The sequence below is a fragment of the Cygnus olor genome, chromosome 1 (assembly GCF_009769625.2).
Source record: "Cygnus olor isolate bCygOlo1 chromosome 1, bCygOlo1.pri.v2, whole genome shotgun sequence".
NCBI classification, from domain to species: Eukaryota; Metazoa; Chordata; class Aves; order Anseriformes; family Anatidae; genus Cygnus; species Cygnus olor.
The window spans coordinates 152,421,956-152,439,530 of NC_049169.1; the positions used below are offsets into that span (position 1 = coordinate 152,421,956).

General features: G+C 42.9%; 2 protein-coding genes across 9 annotated transcripts in view; one reads left to right on the plus strand and one right to left on the minus strand.

Moving 5' to 3' along the window:
* Window positions 1–2,299, plus strand: part of GGACT (gamma-glutamylamine cyclotransferase) — a 29,228-nt gene extending 26,929 nt beyond the window's left edge. For 5 of the 8 annotated variants that reach the window (XM_040538032.1, XM_040537983.1, XM_040538021.1 and 2 more), the window contains exon 2: window positions 1,117–2,299. In XM_040538032.1, the coding sequence (XP_040393966.1) occupies window positions 1,122–1,580 (459 nt within the window). In that variant the 5' untranslated portion in view covers window positions 1,117–1,121 and the 3' untranslated portion in view covers window positions 1,581–2,299. Of the gene's footprint in view, window positions 1–636; window positions 693–1,116 lie in introns of all 8 variants that reach the window. The other 3 variants (XM_040537989.1, XM_040537997.1, XM_040538005.1) reach the window with 1 other exon arrangement.
* Window positions 2,300–4,813: 2,514 nt separating this feature from the next.
* PCCA (propionyl-CoA carboxylase subunit alpha) overlaps window positions 4,814–17,575 on the minus strand; it is a 284,588-nt gene continuing 271,826 nt past the window's right edge. Inside the window, 2 exon segments of the mRNA XM_040538044.1 lie at window positions 4,814–5,157; window positions 8,428–8,505. Of these exon segments, the coding sequence (XP_040393978.1) occupies window positions 5,089–5,157; window positions 8,428–8,505 (147 nt within the window). The 3' untranslated portion in view covers window positions 4,814–5,088.

Below are 17,575 nucleotides of genomic sequence, written 5' to 3' on the forward strand. Positions count from 1 at the left end.
TCAGCCAGCGGCGGGACCACAGCGCCAGGGCTAGGGGAGCCCTCAGTGTGTCCCTGAAAGGCCTCCACAGCAGGCTCACCCCAACCCGCTCCCCTGCCAGGCCACCTCGTTGGGCAGCACAGCGCTTGGTTTCTCAGGCCTGGTGTTCAAGGCTTTTCCTTCCCCTCCATGGCCAGCAGCTGCTTTGTCGGGCCAGGCAATGCCTCGGTTTGCACAGCATTAGCTTCCTGCGGCTACAAGCATCGTCCTTCTGGCTGTTTATCCCTTATTTTTTATTTTTATTTGCTTTTGATTGATTAATGCCACTGCACTTTTTTTAACGATGAAACAAGACACTCGAGCTTCCGAACTGCAGCCAGGCTTGTCCGTCGCTGAATGAAATGGTGCTTCTCAAATCCCGAGTACTGCCACAGTGAGCTGTGCTGGACTGCACAGACCTGGGGACGGGAAAGGTCCCTCAGTGCAGGCTTTAAAGCCAACCACCCTGACAAGGAGGGGGGGGAAAATCACCCGGTGGCTTCACTCCTGCAAGTTTTAACAGCTGGGATTGACCAGGGCTACTTAAACCATAAATGCAGTAGAGCAATATAGTAAGGTGCTTGAACCTTTTTTGTTTTTTGTTTTGTTTTGTTTTAGGGTGTGCTAATTGGAGCTTGTTCCCATCGCTGGGATGGCTCCCTGGGTTCCTTTAGGTATGTTACTGAGCATGGCACCATCCTTACTGCATGCAGCATGGCTCCAGTATAATCATGAGAGAGGGAGGAAAAAAAAAAAATCAAGAAAGGCTTGAAGCTTTTACTCTGTCTCAGCGCTGCGTTGGTTGCTGTTGTGACATCCTTAGAGAAACAATGGGATGCCATTTGATTACAGCAAAGAGCTGCAAGAGGGCCTTCCCCCGCTGTTGGTCTCTCTACGTTTTTTTGACTGAAAAGTTTAAGGACCAATTTGAATTTAGCACGATTTTTTAAATGAGGTGTATGAGATCAATTTTGCATGTGCCCAAACAGCCTCGCATGTACAATCCATTTCGGGGTGCATGCATTCCTTCGGTCCGTGCTGCACTTTCAGCTAGCCATGTGTCTAACGTCCACCTTTGTCTTTCTGCTGCTTTTGCAGGTACGATGGCTCGTGTCTTTGTGTATGGCACGCTTAAGAAGGGCCAGCCCAACTACAAGCACATGATAAACACTGCCAAGGGGATAGCAAAATACCAAGGAAGGGGCCGCACCGTGGAGAAGTACCCTCTGGTGATCGCAGGGAAATACAACATCCCTTTCATGCTGAACATCCCGGGCACGGGGCACCACGTGGCCGGGGAGATTTACACTGTGGACGACCAGATGCTGCAGTTCCTCGACGAATTCGAAGGCTGCCCAGACATGTACCAGCGCACGACGATGAGAATCGAGGTGGTGGAGTGGGAAGGGAAAAGCAGCGCGACCGGGAGCAGCGTGATGGAGTGCTTTGTGTACAGCACGACCACCTACCAGCCCGAGTGGGTCCAGCTGCCCTACCATGACAATTACGATTCCTCCGGGACTCACGGCCTCTCCTACGTGCTACGTGAGAGCAGGGATTAAGCCAGCGTAGCCCTGCCGAAGACGCAGTAGCGTGGTAGCCCTTCCAGGAAACCCGTAATGCCCTTGTATTAAAACCCGAGATCTCTCGTAACCTCCCAAACCTGGGCACGTTGGCTCTAGCGTGTTGTAGGCCTGGAGGCTGGCACGCAGCCCCGGCTAGGCACAGCCTGCTGCCCCCACTAACCCAGCCTAACTGGTTTCGCATGACGCCTGAAACAAGCGTATCTGTCTGTGCGCACCCCTTTGGGGGTTTGGGTTTTATCCTCCACCACCCCCAGCCTTGCCTCAAGTGCAGGGCTGAGGTGAGTGAAAAGGCAGATGAACACACTAATTTTTTTTCTTACCAGAACTGATAAATTTATCACGTGTGTTCTCCAAGGCGGGCGGAATAATGACGCTATTGCACTAATAGCTAAAACTGATTTTTAAAAATTGTATCTGCAAACCAAGTAAAACACACCTCACATTTAATATTGCTTTGTGTTTGGTAGGCTACTGAATGTAAACAAACTGGGCAAACAACTGTGTCTTGGGGGAGAAATGACCATACAGATAGCCTGCACTTCAAGGAAAATCTGAAATTGATGTAGAAATAGAGGGGAGAGAATTTAACGATGACTATTCATACTCTGTGATGCCATGTTTTTCTGAACTGGAGATGATTATTTTTAAAACGTGTTTAGTTTTATGAGAAGAGATATTAAAGAAATATTAAATATTAAAGAGAATTACATTTCAAGTCGTATTTTTAATTTAACATCCTAAGCACTTTAGGTACTATTTCAGTTCACTAAGGGACTGGGTGATCTGGGAGTTGCGGGCCAGAGAAAGCAAACCTGATTTCAGCTGCCCACCGCACTACTCCACCTGCAGCTGGGGTGAGCACTTAGTGTCCAGGTGACTTTTAGCCAAGCACTTTAATGCAGAACTTGCAGTCATATGCAGTCTGAATTTCTTACTGCGGGGGGGGGGGGGGGGGGAATTATTACTCATGTGCTCATGTTATAATATAAAAAAAAAATCCCCAAAGGACCTGTATGTGATTATTGCAACATATAAAGTAAAAAAAAAAAGAAGACAAAAAGAAGACTGTTGTCCCCATGACGCAACCACTTGTGCTGGTTTCTGTACAGTCTGGGGAAACTGTGGCTTTGTGTTGTTGCTCTCCTGGGCCTTGTCTTTCCTTCAACCATGGCGTTTGGGGCATTGATATTGTACAAAATACAAAGCTGCTGAAGGGACAAGGCTGTGTGCTGTGCAGTGAGCCAAGGTACAATGAAATGTACTGAGGAGACCGATACAAACAAGCTTGTACTTTGCTTCATTGCCAGTAGCTCTGGGATGGCCAGAGGAGGTCAGCGCAGGGATCCAGGGTAAGCAATCAGCCTAAAAACTTCATTAGGAATAGGCACTGCTGCAGTTCAAGTAGAAAAACAGAACAGCTTGTGTTGTTTCTGCAGTAGGCAAATTAAATACCTTTCAAGTAGAATATTCATGTTGGTTTTTTTTTTTTTTTTCCCCTTCCTTAGTTTAGGGCAACCTGGTGTCTGAATTGTGTCCCAAGCTGGCATTACGGATGTTCCTAGGAAAGGCTGCAGGGGCTCTGCCTCAGTTTCTCCAACTGCAAAAGCAATGCTGTGCTTGATCAGCTACTGCCCAAACAATCACCTTAGTCATTGGAAAGATATGTAAACTGATTAACAAAGCAGATCTCTGTGCTAAATTATCCCCCCCCTTGGCCATATGATAGTCAGCAGCTTTTCAATGACACGGCCAATGCACTCAACAGTGCACTGACAGTCCACTGTCAATCATTTTTCAACCAGAATGAACGTTTCTGGTTAAAAAATGAGTCACTAGCCCTGTCACAGACTGGATTGTTTTCTTTCTTTCATCTTCCTGTAAAGGGCCTGTCTCTGGCCAGAGGTTTTTTTTTTTTTTTTGTTCGGTTTCTGGGAATTAGCAGGACCTTGTGCATCCTAGGCAAGAAACTACCGGCAAGCCCCCTCCTCTCTGAGGCAGTGGTAGAGGCAAAGCAGGACTGCTGAGGTTGCCACAGGCACAGCCCCATGGCCTGGCTCCAGCCCCGGCAGCAGCAGAGGCCCCAGCAAGAGCTCTGGGCGACTGGGGGGGCACCGCCGCGCCTGGGGGGGCTGCAGCTGCTGACCTGGGCCTGGATGGGTTAATGGAAGAAAGAGCCCTCGGATAACCACACGCTAACACTGTGAAGCCAGTAAGCTTCTGGTATCTGCACCTGCCTGTGGCATTGAGTTCCCAAGCTCAGTAAGAAAAATACACGGTTGTTTAATGTGACCAAAGTCACTGCAGTACAGGGCACAAGGGTGCAAGACCGAAGTGATGGTGCTTCCGTCTTTGAAGGAATCATAACAGAAAACCTAAAAGTAAGTAGTAATAGTACTTTTACAGCCTAAGAAAGGACCTGCATCTCTTTTATGATGGATGCTTTTAAAACAGTTTTTAACAGTACAAATAACAGTAGTTTTTCAAAGCTTTCGAATGCAAAAAATATATATCACCAGACCCCCTCACTTCTGTTCATGTCTCTTAAATCTTCCTCTTCTCCGGGCCTTACCTGGTTTCCCATACCAGATCCACAGCTCTCCAGTAGGATATAATCATGTATTATGAACAGCCCTTGTTCCTCACAGAGTCTTTAGAAGGAGACGCTGCACAACAAAAGGTCAGGCACTTGGATCTCTCTTTCCCAGAGGAGTTCAGGAGGCAGCGTGCTTGGCCTGAGGGCCAGCAAGCGCCTCCAGCAATACCTTGGGGCAGCTAAGGGGATTCGAGGACTGTGCCAGCTCCTTCTGGAAGGCCTTGCATCCAGTAATCACTAGAAAGAAGATAAAGGGGAGGGCAGTTGAGTATGGAGTCTGAATAAAAGAAGAAAATTCCTTTACAACTGCAAATGAAAATACATGGGGAAAGTCTGCACTAGTAAAATAAAGCATCTAACCTGAAAATTAAAGCTAGTTTGTACAAAGGCTTCAAATTATTACAATAAATCTGACCAGAATTTAAGCCATTGGCAGTAATTGTTCAGTGCTTACACAGAGTTTAAGGGAAACTGCTCAGTTCATTCAGTGGTTAATTTCTCGCTCATCAACCATTCTGTACATTTGTCTGGGGCCTCAAACCAGTGATATAACCATGGAGATTAATCAGCTTTGGGCTTTTGTTGTGTTTTCTTTTTTAAAAAAGGGCTTTTTCTGTTTTAACGCAGAAATAGTATTTTATTGATTCTATATGATCCTGAAAAATCAAAGAATTACAAAGGTTATGTACAAGTATTTCTGGAAGTAAAAATCTGGGATCTGTTGCCAAGGTTTAGTATCTGTGTTTGCTGTCTTAACCACTGATACAATAAATATGACTGTATAAAATCTTCTGTGTAGGACTGTCCATCTTCTGTGTTGAATTGCCTTCATTTTACTTTATGGATGGAAACAATAAAGGCTTAGGTAATTCAACAGTGGGAAGGCAACCTTCATTCCAGTTCTACCAGCAGATCTCCTTCTCCAACAGTATCACCAGCTTTGCAGTGCACAGCTTTCACCTGCAGTACAGAAACAGAAATAATTTCAGATCTTCCTCAGTGGCACGGTTAAATAAATGTTCTGGTTGGCATTGCGTATATGCAGGATGACATCTGCGTGCACAGTACATGCACAGGATAAATGGCCACTGTATAACGTTACAACCACCACAGGGATCACAGACACGTTTATGCTGGGAGGGCCTCGAGATGTTGCCAGCCCAACCTCCAAGGTTCAGAGCCCAGCTGAGCTTTGTGTATCTCTGAGGACGGAGACTCCACCACCTCTGGGCAGGCCGCCACAGGGCTTGGCCAAATCCAGCTCCAGCAAGGTATCTAGGAACCTACCACTCGCTGGTTTTTGTGCGAGTTGGGTGCTTGAAGCTCTGAATGTCGAATCATTAAAAAGATATATTAAAAAATAAAAAGCACCTATTTGCACTGCTGTTAATTTCCTACTGAAATTCTAAGTATTTTAGAGGATAATCTGAGTATTCAACATTCATTCATGCTTGGACGTTACAATGAAATACGCCAGTATTTCTTGGATAACAGATCTGAAGTATTACTGATTTTTGGGATTGCAGCCATGAAGCTGGGTTTCCCTTAATCCCCAGAATGTCGAGATAAATCAATTCAAATCTGAGTTTAAATCCTTCCAAGTAACTGAACTTCCAGACAATATTTGAAGCTCTGTACTAGAATTTGTTTGCAACGTTAATTCAAAGCTCCCACTGATGCGCCCAAACTGTTGGACAAAGCTTTCTTCAGCAGTTAGTTTAGCTCAGTCACCCAAACGTCAACTTAGGCTCCTAAGGGAATCCTGCGGCACACCCTATCAGGCTACTGTGGCTGCACTGTTGTCCACGTCTGAGTTTGACAGTCTATGCCACATGAGCTGTAGGCATATCTCTGGATCTGTCGCACATACATACCCATGGCATTGCCCAAGAAATGAAGCTGAATGCTGTTGACAGGCCAAAACACCATAAAATGTACAAGAAAGGGCTTTATTTCTAAACCAATACCTACACAGCCTACCCAATCCCTGAGACTCCCATCTTTTGGGAGATGAAAGCAGTGTGAAAACTATTCTACTTCTTTCTGTTCTTTTTATACAAAGTCAAGGTTCGGCAAACTCTGTAGCTCAGCGGTGTTTCAAGCTCCCTGGTTATTTCTGCAATGTGCTGGCAGCCAGCACAGCCAGCTCCTCAGCCTGACCCACGTACAGCTGTCCCGTACGAGGGAGGAGGCTCCCGGCTCCCTCTGCAGCTTTCACTCACTGCTGACCACCTGCAACTGGGGTAAATTCAAAGCAGATAAAAACAAGCCACTCTTCTCACAATTGCAAACAGGAAGAGTGGGGGGGTGAGGCAGAAAAGGAATTCAGACGGGAATGAAAATGGACATCTTCCAGCTGAAGACAAAGGAATTGAGTTTCAAAACACGGTTTTAAGGCATAAAAACGTGGACTAGCAGCCAACAGCAACCAGCTCATTCCTGCGGTGGAGTCAAGTTATTTCAGCACTCAGCCATGGCTTCGCACTGCAGAATGATGCAAAAACTTCTGTTCATCAGGTTCATTTCTACACAACTCCAAAGTACTTTGCTTTCTCAATTTCTTAAAATTCTAAAAACATCAAAAAAGCTGCTTATTATTAAAATGGAGACATCAAGGGGATGTTGTAAGGTATGCATCAGGCCCACAGAACGGTCCCTGCACCATTCAAATCCCACTTTGAAAGATTAATAAACCCAATGTGTTTTTATGTGGCATCTGTGCAGAATGGTGGGAGGTATTTATTATTTGGAGAAGTGCAGGCAGGATTTTAAGGAATAGGCCCATGGGTTGCAGCACAACTTGGTGGGGAAGGAAAGGTTAGAGTAAAAAAAAAAAAAAGAGGGGGGGGTGGCAATGGCATTTTAATTACAAATACTCACTGGTTAAAAACAGTGGATGCGAAGAGCAGCAATAAGGGGTTAAACAAAAGAAGCAAAGACGAAAAATAAATGCTATAAAAATATTAATCATGTGAGAAAATAAATTATATAGGAATTAATGCATGAAAGAAAATAATAAAACGCCAATGTCAGAGCAACAGGACAAGGTACATTCTCACTCTCCCTGCATTTTTTTCCCTCAAGACCCAATTTTGCATTAGATGTACTGGAAGAGGCAAGACCTGGGTCCAAGCCTTGGTGACAATTTCAGTGCTGTGCCAAATAATCCTTTCTTGTAAACACACAAACAGTCCTTGGCATAGACACCCATCTTCAGATCTCAGCAAATCTTGCCAATGCCTAACCCAGTCTCTACCGTGAAGAGTCAGGCTCCTTGCTGCCTCCCTCTGGGCTAATGAATCTTGCAATATATTTTTATTATTATCATTTTCTTTAGCACAGAGTTCTGTCCCAGACAGAGCTGGGCTAGGACCTGCTAGGAAATATGAGATTAGGAGAACAAAAAACCCAGATCTCCTCGAAAGTGACTCTGCTCTCCCTTTGAAAAGGATGAACTGGGGGCCTGTGTCTAGGTGATGGCTTCAGGCTGTGCGTTATAATCTGACACAGGAATGCTTGAGGCTCTGACCTGGGGGCTGACAGTCCCCAAAACAGATGGGGTTTCTCCTTGTCATATAAGCTTAACCAGTTCCCCGCTCAGAGGGCTGGTTTTGGTACATCCTGCACCGCAGGACAGTCCCAGCTCAGGGGCTGCTATGCTGATCCCCCGCCCCCAAAAGAAGTAAGATTCCAAAATGCACAGTCTGAATGCATTTGCAGATCCAGGCTTCATGTTAAATATGAAGCCTGAGCACAGTCAATAATCAAAAAATCACCTCTCTCTTCTTCCTGCAAAAATCCTTTCTATGCCTTGTTCTGAGCAGTTTTGTAGTGTCAAATTGTTTGCCATTAATGAATTAACTGGCAGAGAGATCTCTCTTCTTCAGTTGATCTTTGGAAGTAGGGAATTTGGAAAAAAAAAGGGTTTGCAACGTCTTTCAATTCAACTTGGCATTGTAACATCACAGAAAACAAATCATTTAGGAGAAAAAGAGTTATATGAATTTCTGAAGCCAGTAAAACTATTTCCTGCTGTGCTATCTACAGCTCAGAACTACTTAACAGCATTCACAGCAGATGTAAATGTTAAAAATTAAAGACACCTCACTTCGAAAGACTTACAACAATCAGACTTAATTCCTTAACAACCAGAATCCTCCTTTTTTCCTTTGTAAATTCTATCCTATTTGACAAGTTGCATATGGTTTTAAGTGACCCAAGGTAGCTTACCTTGCCTGTTTTAGCAGCAATCATACTGTTCTGCATTTTCATTGCTTCAATTACACAAATCTCTTGACCTTCTGAAACCTGGTAAAATTAAAGCAGTACAAAATGAGGAGAGAGGATTTAAAATGCTCTAAGTGTGTATGATTCTTCTGGAAAATAAAGGGATTATTTCATTAAATGCTAAAAAGACTTTCATGGCACAAGTCAAGTCAGCCAGCTACGTACAGTCGCAACACGAACCACAGTTGCTTTTGACAAACTGGAAACAAAACAGGGAAAAAGGAATCACCCACTGAAAAACGTCACCCTAAACGAACCTGGAAGGCGCCTCTCCCACCCCATCTACTCAGCTCCAACTTTTACAGTTCACATTTCACATCCACCACAGCTCGACATCAATTAAATCCAGACCGAGATTTAATTTGTGCAGCTTTGGCTGCGGAGCCTTTGCTTTGCTTCCCTGGCGCAGATCCCACAGATGCTAATCCTGATTCGGAAGCCAAAGTTTCTTGGCACCGGTCCTGGGGAGCACGGGCGGGGAGCTCCGACAGCACCCAGCAGGCTGATGCTGAGCAGCACCTTTGCACTCCTCGGCGCCCGGGTGGCGGCTGACGGCTTCGGACCAAGCGAAGGGAGCGGGCCTGTGAGGAAACACCCAACCTCATCCACAGGGGAGGGAGCAGGGAGGCAAAATGATAAATTTCCTCACAACAAGTGATAGATCTTAAAGGGAAACAGTTAGGTTTCCTCTTTACGCCCTCTGCTAAGGGCAGAGGCTCAAGGCGAGGGTAACCAGCCCCTGTGCTGCGCGCTCCCTGTGGCTCCCACACGGGTGCTCCCTCCAAGGCCTTTCACCCCACAGCGCTGGAAACCAGCCCCTCAGGGCTTCACCATGGCCCAGGGGCCTGCCTACAGGTGAGGGAAAAGCAAACAATTCAACATTTATCCCTCGTGTAACCCAGTGATCACCCAGACGTGTCACAAAAATGTGTCACTTGGCATGCTCCAGTATTTAGGACTGGTATGGATGCGCTTCTCTGAGGTGGCTTCTCTGAGTGCCCACAGCAAGTCTGTCCGTGGGGCTCTTCTGTGGACATGGAAATCTGCCTTTCTGTCATTATATAGGCAAAAATGGGAAACTTTCACTCTAATGTCAACGTTTCACTGAAGAGGGTAACTCGAGACCTGCGGAGATCTGGTCTTTGCATAGCCATACGCGCTGTACCAACTGACCGAAGGAAGCGTGCCTGAGAAGAAATGCCAAACCACATCCACAGGGGAGGGATCACAGAGACAAAATGATAGTTTTCACCACAGAACGTATTTGTATGTATATATATATATATATATGTTCTTATAGATAAATATGTATATAAATATATGTAAAACGCGTAATATATATTTAAGAACAAGTCTGTTCCACTTCAGGGGAATATACTAACTAACAAATAGGTGTTAAGTCAGAGATCAAATACACGCTGCACAAAGTACATTCCAAAAATTTAAATAAAATTTTATTTCCAAAGCTTGTTCCAGCCCTACTCTTGGCTAATGTTAACCATACATTTTAAGCAAAGACTTAATTGGTCTGAATTTTTTTTTTTAATGGTCTAATTTCAAGAAAGTGTTGATGGCTGCCTGTGGGTTCTGAACAAGGCAGAACGACAGACATTACATTAAAAAATGGTTGCAGCTATTTCTCCAACAACGCCATAATAGGCTTTTTGGAGTCAATAAGGAACGTGTTTGCTCTGGGAACACTGCGCGATGACCGGATACAGAAGAATAACCAACACCCGACACTTCAACCACAGAAATGCCATCCTGAGCTTCAGGTGAGCATTTAAGTCATTAGCAGTGTCAAATTCGGTGAATAGTGTCAAAGACTTGCACTTTGTCCCCAGTTATTTCCCCGCCTTTTGTCTCTCTCCTTCCGCACCTGCTGCCCTGTCTGGGGCCTTTCTCCAGCAGCTCCTTCTTTCCTTCCTGCTTTTTCTCTTCCTCTCCCTGTCTCACTGCTCAGCTTTTCTTCCATCTGCTCTGAACTTTCCAGATATTTCTAAGGTTAAGAGGAAGCTATGAATATCCACTTCTGTTTAAAAAAAAAAAAAAAAGATGCACAAATCCCTTAACAATTGTCTAAACAAAGTCACGAAAATATATTTACTCAAAAAGTACAGAGTAGTCTCTGTAGATCTTAAGTACAGCAGTAAAATGCCCATAGGCATTATGGAGATGTCCAAAATTTGAATTCCATAGTTTTCCACCTTTCTCAAAAATAATTTTTTGTGTTTTATATATGCCTGCTGGGTTGATGGCAAAGGAGTTGGTGTCTGGGTAGGAAATAATCCACACAACCAACAAAATATATAGGCCAAGTAACAAGTTAACATCCCGCAGTCTTACTAATTTGGAAGGAAGGAGGCACTTTCAGTACGTACCACGTGTTAAAATGCTGTGTCAGTACTTCTGATGATGTGCAATTTGTTCAAAATTACCTTGGTGAAAGTGTCACTTAAGCACAGAAGTTTAATTACTGTTCTTATGTTAAACCTTTACAGCCCCACTCATTGTGTTGCAAAGCAACAAATCCTAAAATTAGGCACTTGTATCTGTCTCTTCTCTTTTTCAGCCTTTTGGGCGTTGTCCAATTTCTTTCATGACATAATTGCACATATCCTTTTGCCTGTTATTTAGCCTGCAAATGAAAACCACAGTGATGTGTACAATTTCTTGTTTTCCAACTTATCCAAGGATTTATCTGGACTATTTTTTATGCTGTATTGTCTTCGTATGACTTCTTTCTTTCAGTGGATGGTAAACCAGTGTAAACCACCATCTTTATACTTCAATTTATAGAGGTCTCAATGATGACCCAAATCTGTCAAAACTGGCAAATAGAAAGCAAACAAAAAATGTGATTGATTGGAGCCAGGTAAAATAGATGGGCTCTTTTTCTTAAAAGAAGCAAAACTCCTCTACATTTCTCTCAGTTATGCCACAGACAAATCTACCTTCACATTGCTTGCAATATCAAAATAAAGGAGCGATTAGCTGTTAGACCTGCACTCTGTATTCTAATAGTTTACTTCTGCACAGCTCTGTTCAAAGTATCTGCTGGGGTTTTGTTCTCCACAGAGTGAAAAGGAAAAAAAAAAAAAAAGAAAGAAAAAAGAAAAATAAAATCATTGAAGAGGAGGGGACCTAACATCTTGATGTTGCTGACAATTCAGACGTGAATTTGGCAACAGTCAAGAGCACTGTCTGAATAACCCAGGGACTTAAAGAGTCCAGGAGGAACTTAGAGAGGCAGGAGGAACTTAGAGAGTGACCGTGCTTACAGTCAGGCCTCTCTAAAATGCAGAGAGGCAAAAAAAGGCAGCGCGCATCTGAGGGCAGTGCTGACGAGGGATGTCTGTGAACACAGTCCACGTTTCTCAGCCTTGTGTGCGTCGCCTGATGAAGACTTAATGATTGTGACAGGACGTCTTCGGTGCTAGGCGCACAAAATGGTCACGAGGCCCGCAAGTCTTTCTGATAAACCCAATCGGCGCTGATGCACTTCCCCGCTCCCCGTCTAATTGGTGTAAAGTTTGTGGGTCTGAGTCCCCTATCTTTTATCCAGCTTGCCGCGTCCTCTCCTTTGACACGGGGTCAGGGTTCACATTCGCATCCGATTATCAAAGTGGCACTCATTAACCGGCAGCCTGCCTCGCACCAAAACGAGTTCGCTGGAAGGGGAGCTCGGCCCATTTACTCAGCAGATTTTAGCATTTTAAGGAGGCCTGAGTGTCACACAGTGTTGCGACGTTTTGAGGAGTTTCAGACATCTCCAGCTGATGATTAATTGTGAGTGATGGGAAATAAAATCCAGTAAAGCCAGCTGCTTGCCATGGTCGGCAAAATTACTATAATGGAAATAGGCTGCCAATTTTCCAGTTTTACTGGCAAGTCTTCCAAGTGTAATTAAGGGAAGTTATAAATGATATGGAAATCTATCAAGTCCCATTTATTTTCAGAGGACTCCTTCCCCTGAGACTTTTATCTTCAAGCTTATAGTTTGCTTTGTTGTGCTAATGATTTAAACCACTTCTTATTTCTGATTAAAGCCCCCAATATCCTTCATAAGAAGTTAGATCCACTTTATTCACGGGGATTTAAAGAAACAGAAACCTTTTTAAAGTTGCGTTTGTTAACTGCGCCCAGCCCTTGCTTCCTCTGTGGAGGCACAACCGAGTGTCCTCCATCTTAGGCACCTCGCTACCATCTGGGTTTCTGGTTTGGGACAAATCCTGACGATTTGGAAAGATCTGGTGGGGGGAGGGAAGGAGGGAGAAGAGGGAATTAAAAAATAGAACAAAAAATCCGCCGTTAACAAAAGCCCAACTTCCCCCCAAATCCTAAAGCCTCCAAAAACAAAGATCGTAGGCGCTGCCTTAGACACCAGACATTTAGCACAGGGTGGTGTTGCTCACTAATGTTGTTTGATTTGGAATAAAAGCATGAAAATGATGTGCAAAGGCCTAAAATTGGAGATGTAAAGGATGACTGCACAGTATTCCATTTCTCAATTTCATCCTTCAGAGCCACAAAATGGGGGTGATACAGTTACTGGATGAGATTTACAGTAACAGCTGTGGTCTTCCCACACAAGGGAGGACCTTCTAATGGGCTAAGGTCTGTTTTGAACAGACGGGGAGTAGCAAAACAAGGTTCCCTATTAAGGGTGTGCGGTAATATTCCTGATAAAGAAAGGGAGTAGTGGGAGTCAGATTGCTTTAAGAGACCTAAATCTCCTTTCGCTGTTGAAAAAATAGAGCTATTTTAGAAAGTGCTAACTGCTAAATAAATGAAAGACGTGTAAATGTAAGGGTTTGGTTTTTCGTTAATCTCCTCTCCACGAACTGTAAAGAATGCATAGGAACCAGTGCCAGGGGCATATGGCTTTCTCCTGTGCTGAACATTCATACAAAAGACAGGTTCATCAGTCATTGGAGTATCTGGATAAAAAATTAGCTCCTGATGGATGGTATTTAGAGCTTACCTGCTGCTAGTACATTACCAGAGAAACACGGGTTTTGAAACCCACATGACATTAGAAACTGCAGACCATGAAATACCCCACGTGCGGGTGCACTCCTAATGTACGCCAGGTTATACAAAATAAGAAATAAGCTATTTAAACCCTCTGCCTAAAATTGGGCCCGCTGCAAGGAACCCTGGGTCAGCCCTACACAGGCCAATTAATGCACAGCATCTGCTGTATAGAAGCCGTGCATGAAGCACTTCCGAATGATTTCAGCAATTAAAAGAAAACTGTTTCCTGCCTGTTCTGACAGCAACTGTTTCAATGCAAGAGTGAGCACCAAATCATTGTGTGCAGCTGAAAAAATTAAGTCTTTTCTTTCTTTTTTTTTTTTTTTTTTTAGTCTTGTGAAAAGGGGGTGGGAGGGATGAAGATTTCTTATGGAATCGGATCGCTCTTTTGTTGTCCGACATTCTGTGTTTTTCTGCCAAATTAGACAGAAGGCTCCGAGGGTTTACGGGGCCCTCTACAGTATCACCTTCTGGTGCACTGTGGCTCCCTAAAAAGGTGGATCAATATCAACCCTGCTGATTTGCCTACAAAAGTGGAAATCCCTCAATTACATTTTTAAGTCCATTATATTTGGAACACAGGTGCTCCGGATGCGTAACATTTTAAAGCTCTCAGATCTGAAGGAAAAAAATAATATAATAATAATAATAAAAAAGACTACAGCCCTAAGCAAAAAGGATCTTAGATTTGCTTAAAAGCAAAGTGAGAATTGGGTTTTATTGATATCTCTTTTCTCAGCTTTGGGGAGACACCAGAAAACAGCCCTTGCGATTTCCATTTTGCTGAGACTTGCGTCTCTGTAGAGTCTTCTGAGTAAGAAGGGACAATACGAGACCATGCCCCACGAAATCCAGCTGCCCTGTCTTGCAGGCTTCCCCAAAATAATCACAGAACTCATTTATGTTTGTGCAAAACCACTGAACAGTAATTAAGCATGCATTCGCTTTCTAAAACCCTTATGAAAATACTCCGTGTGTGTTTATTTGTTGTTTAATCTTGGTCCGTACTGGTATCATTGCCTTTCCGGATTTTTTTCTCTCTGACTTGTTGGCATTCTGGCAGCAAGCATCTAACACGAAAACAAATCGAGAGGAATTTGATGAGCAGCAATTGAAATTCCTTAACATTGTCCACTGCCATGCAAAATAATTAGCGCAGGCTTTCCCTTCTTTCCAAATTAACTTTGAAACAGGAGCTACAGGGTTGAAAATACAATTAGCAGCAATTAATGCACGTGACAAATCATTACCAAACTTCTTTTTTTTTTTTTTGCCACACTCCTTTAAAGAATGAATCGGAAGATAACACATCCCAAATTTTGTGACCTCTGATTAACCCAAGGTCAGCGATGTCCCCCTGGCAGCAACAAGCACTGGTCATTGCACTCCCACTTATCCCAAACACACTTCCCCAGCTGCTGCTGAGACCCCAGAGCACCAGGGGAAACGGTACGGAGGCAGAGCGCTTCTGTGGGTGATTCTTCTGCTAGTCGGCCCAAGTCAGAGCATAGTTTCTATCACAGAAAGCTTTATCGGTCGACTTTTTCAGCAACGGCTAAAAAGCTGCTTATCATCCGAAACGGCAAAGCAGACCAATAAATAAATAAATAAAAATCTGCGATTTCTTTTCAAAAGAGAGAAAAAGAAGAAACTCTCAATTTCTTTTTTTTTTCTCCCTAGGAAGAAACTCTAATAATATTGACTATTTGTACTTCTGCATAAGAATAGGATTTCATTCTTAATTATACTGCACTCAAACACAAATCTTAGATTGCATAGATATAGAAGAAAAATATATTTCTAAAATACAAAAATTACATAAATGTTATAAGCAATTAATATAGTGTTTTGCAACCAAAACATAATTAAACTTGAAGTCTTGAGTTATAAGAATGATTAAATATTTGAATGCTTTCATTTTTGATATTTCAAAACTGTGAAAATGGTTTAATCTGTTTACCGACAGTTGTTTTTGTTTTTTTCCCTACAAAAATACCCAAAGAAACCGATATTTAACACACAGAATTATAAAAATTACACAGGTTCCTGGACACACTTGGTCAAGTTCACAAACTCCATTTAACAGAAAAATGCAGTTAATATTTGCAGCGGGATCGCTGAAGAACAGGAGGGATGAAGGGAGGCAAGGGAAAGAAAAAGGAAAAACACAGCAACAAAAGAAAAAAATGTTCACACATAACAGAAAATCGTATTTCATTTTAAGAACACCTTGCTAAATTATTGACAGCATATTTGTCTTTATCAAATGTAAAACTGTTACTTAAATCAATTTTTACTGTTTTGCTTGGTTGTTGTTTCTCTGTTAAAAATTCCAACCACTTTAATTATGGATATAAGGTAAGAAAGAGGGGTTTTATTTAGTTTTTGAGGTCTGAAGGGCAAATATGACTTAAAAGAACACACACCTGGCTGACTGCAACAGGCAACTTTACAACTCCACCTTCTCTTTCCCAAGAATGAACAACGTAGTGGGAAACAGAAATTAGGAAGCTGTTTTGTTTTATCTTGTTCTTCAGTAGTGAGCATTTCAACAGTAGAGGTCAAGTGAAACAGATCTTTTCCCATAGCAAGAAACTTTCCTAGGCTTGGGAAATGGAAAATTCTGGAGAAGGCATTTTTTACTATTTTTCTAAAGAATAACAAGAGAAATTGAACCAACTAACATGCAACTTAACTGGAAAAGGAGCTGAATGCAGTTTAAAACATCTTCCTCAGTTGCTTTTAAAACGTGGGATCACTGACAGGAATTTACTGTGTTCAGTAAATTATACAGGTAAAAAAGCAGCCTTCAAGTTACCTAATTTTGACCTTTCTGAGCCAATCAGCATATCCATTTATTAGCTGATATCTGGGTAGCAGGAAATCATCCCATGCAGTATCAATAGCTATGGCTACACCAGCATCAATTCGAAATCATAAGACATTTTGATAAATAGACGAAAGTCTGTATATAAAGTGGATTGAGTAGAGATAACTTCCAAAACGCGGGGTAATTACTGGCAGGAAGAAAGGAAATTCAGAAATTTGGGTCATAATAATTAATTGCCATCTTTTTTCAGCTGTAGAGCTGCAAAGATTAAGTAATGATGGGGCATTTATCTAAGGTGCTTTCTTTTTATATATTTACTTAGAGGAGGAAAAAAAATCATTAAAGTGCTTCCAGCACCAGTGTCAGCTTATTGACCAACGCTTGGCTTAGTATTGCCACCTGTTCTGCCTAATTCAATTGCAAAAGAAAAACAACAAATGAAAACATACAGCTAAAAGAAAAGCGTCTTTGCATTTCTGACAGATACAGAACTGAATAAGCAAAAACTGTCATCATAGGTTAAAATTTAGTACAGACAACAAAGCTTGCTAAAATCTCTTTTTGTGGCTGCGTACAGTTCAGACTACCCGACCCAGAATCCGTTGTGGGAGCACTTCGTGGGGCTTTCTTCAGCTGGGCCATGACAACATTGCTCTACCTGTTCAAACAGTAGGACCCTGGGCTTGCCCTGCTCCTGCACCCTCAGCGCACAGAATCCTACAGGCACAAAAATCAAGGAGAAATACGTGCAAGCGTCTGCCTATCCCTGCCCTCTAAGTGAAGGAGAGAATTTGTGCAGCTGTAGCAGTTTTTAATGGTGTTTTTGTGGTAGTTGTGGTGAGATTCAAACCGGGTGCAGTGCCATCTCCACACTCTGGCACAAAAATATTGTTGAGACAGTGAGCTAGCAGGGCTGGCTTGCGGCGGTGTTGGTGTCAGCAGAAACAAAGCGAGTCCCTCGTCCAGACTCTCGAAGCACAGCTCTTCCTTTTGCCCTTAGCACCATGGGGAACCAAAAAGTGACTCTCCCAAACATAATTTCATCCCAATGCATACTCATCTCTAACAATCTAGTTGAAAAATAAACACCCAAACACCCCCTCAAATGGATATTTCCAGCTAACACAACTGTGCTGTCACGAAGAATGTTAGCTAAATTTAAATCTTCTTTCCCTAAATAATATTAACCTTCTTTCTATTCAGCCAGATTTCAAATTGTTTTGT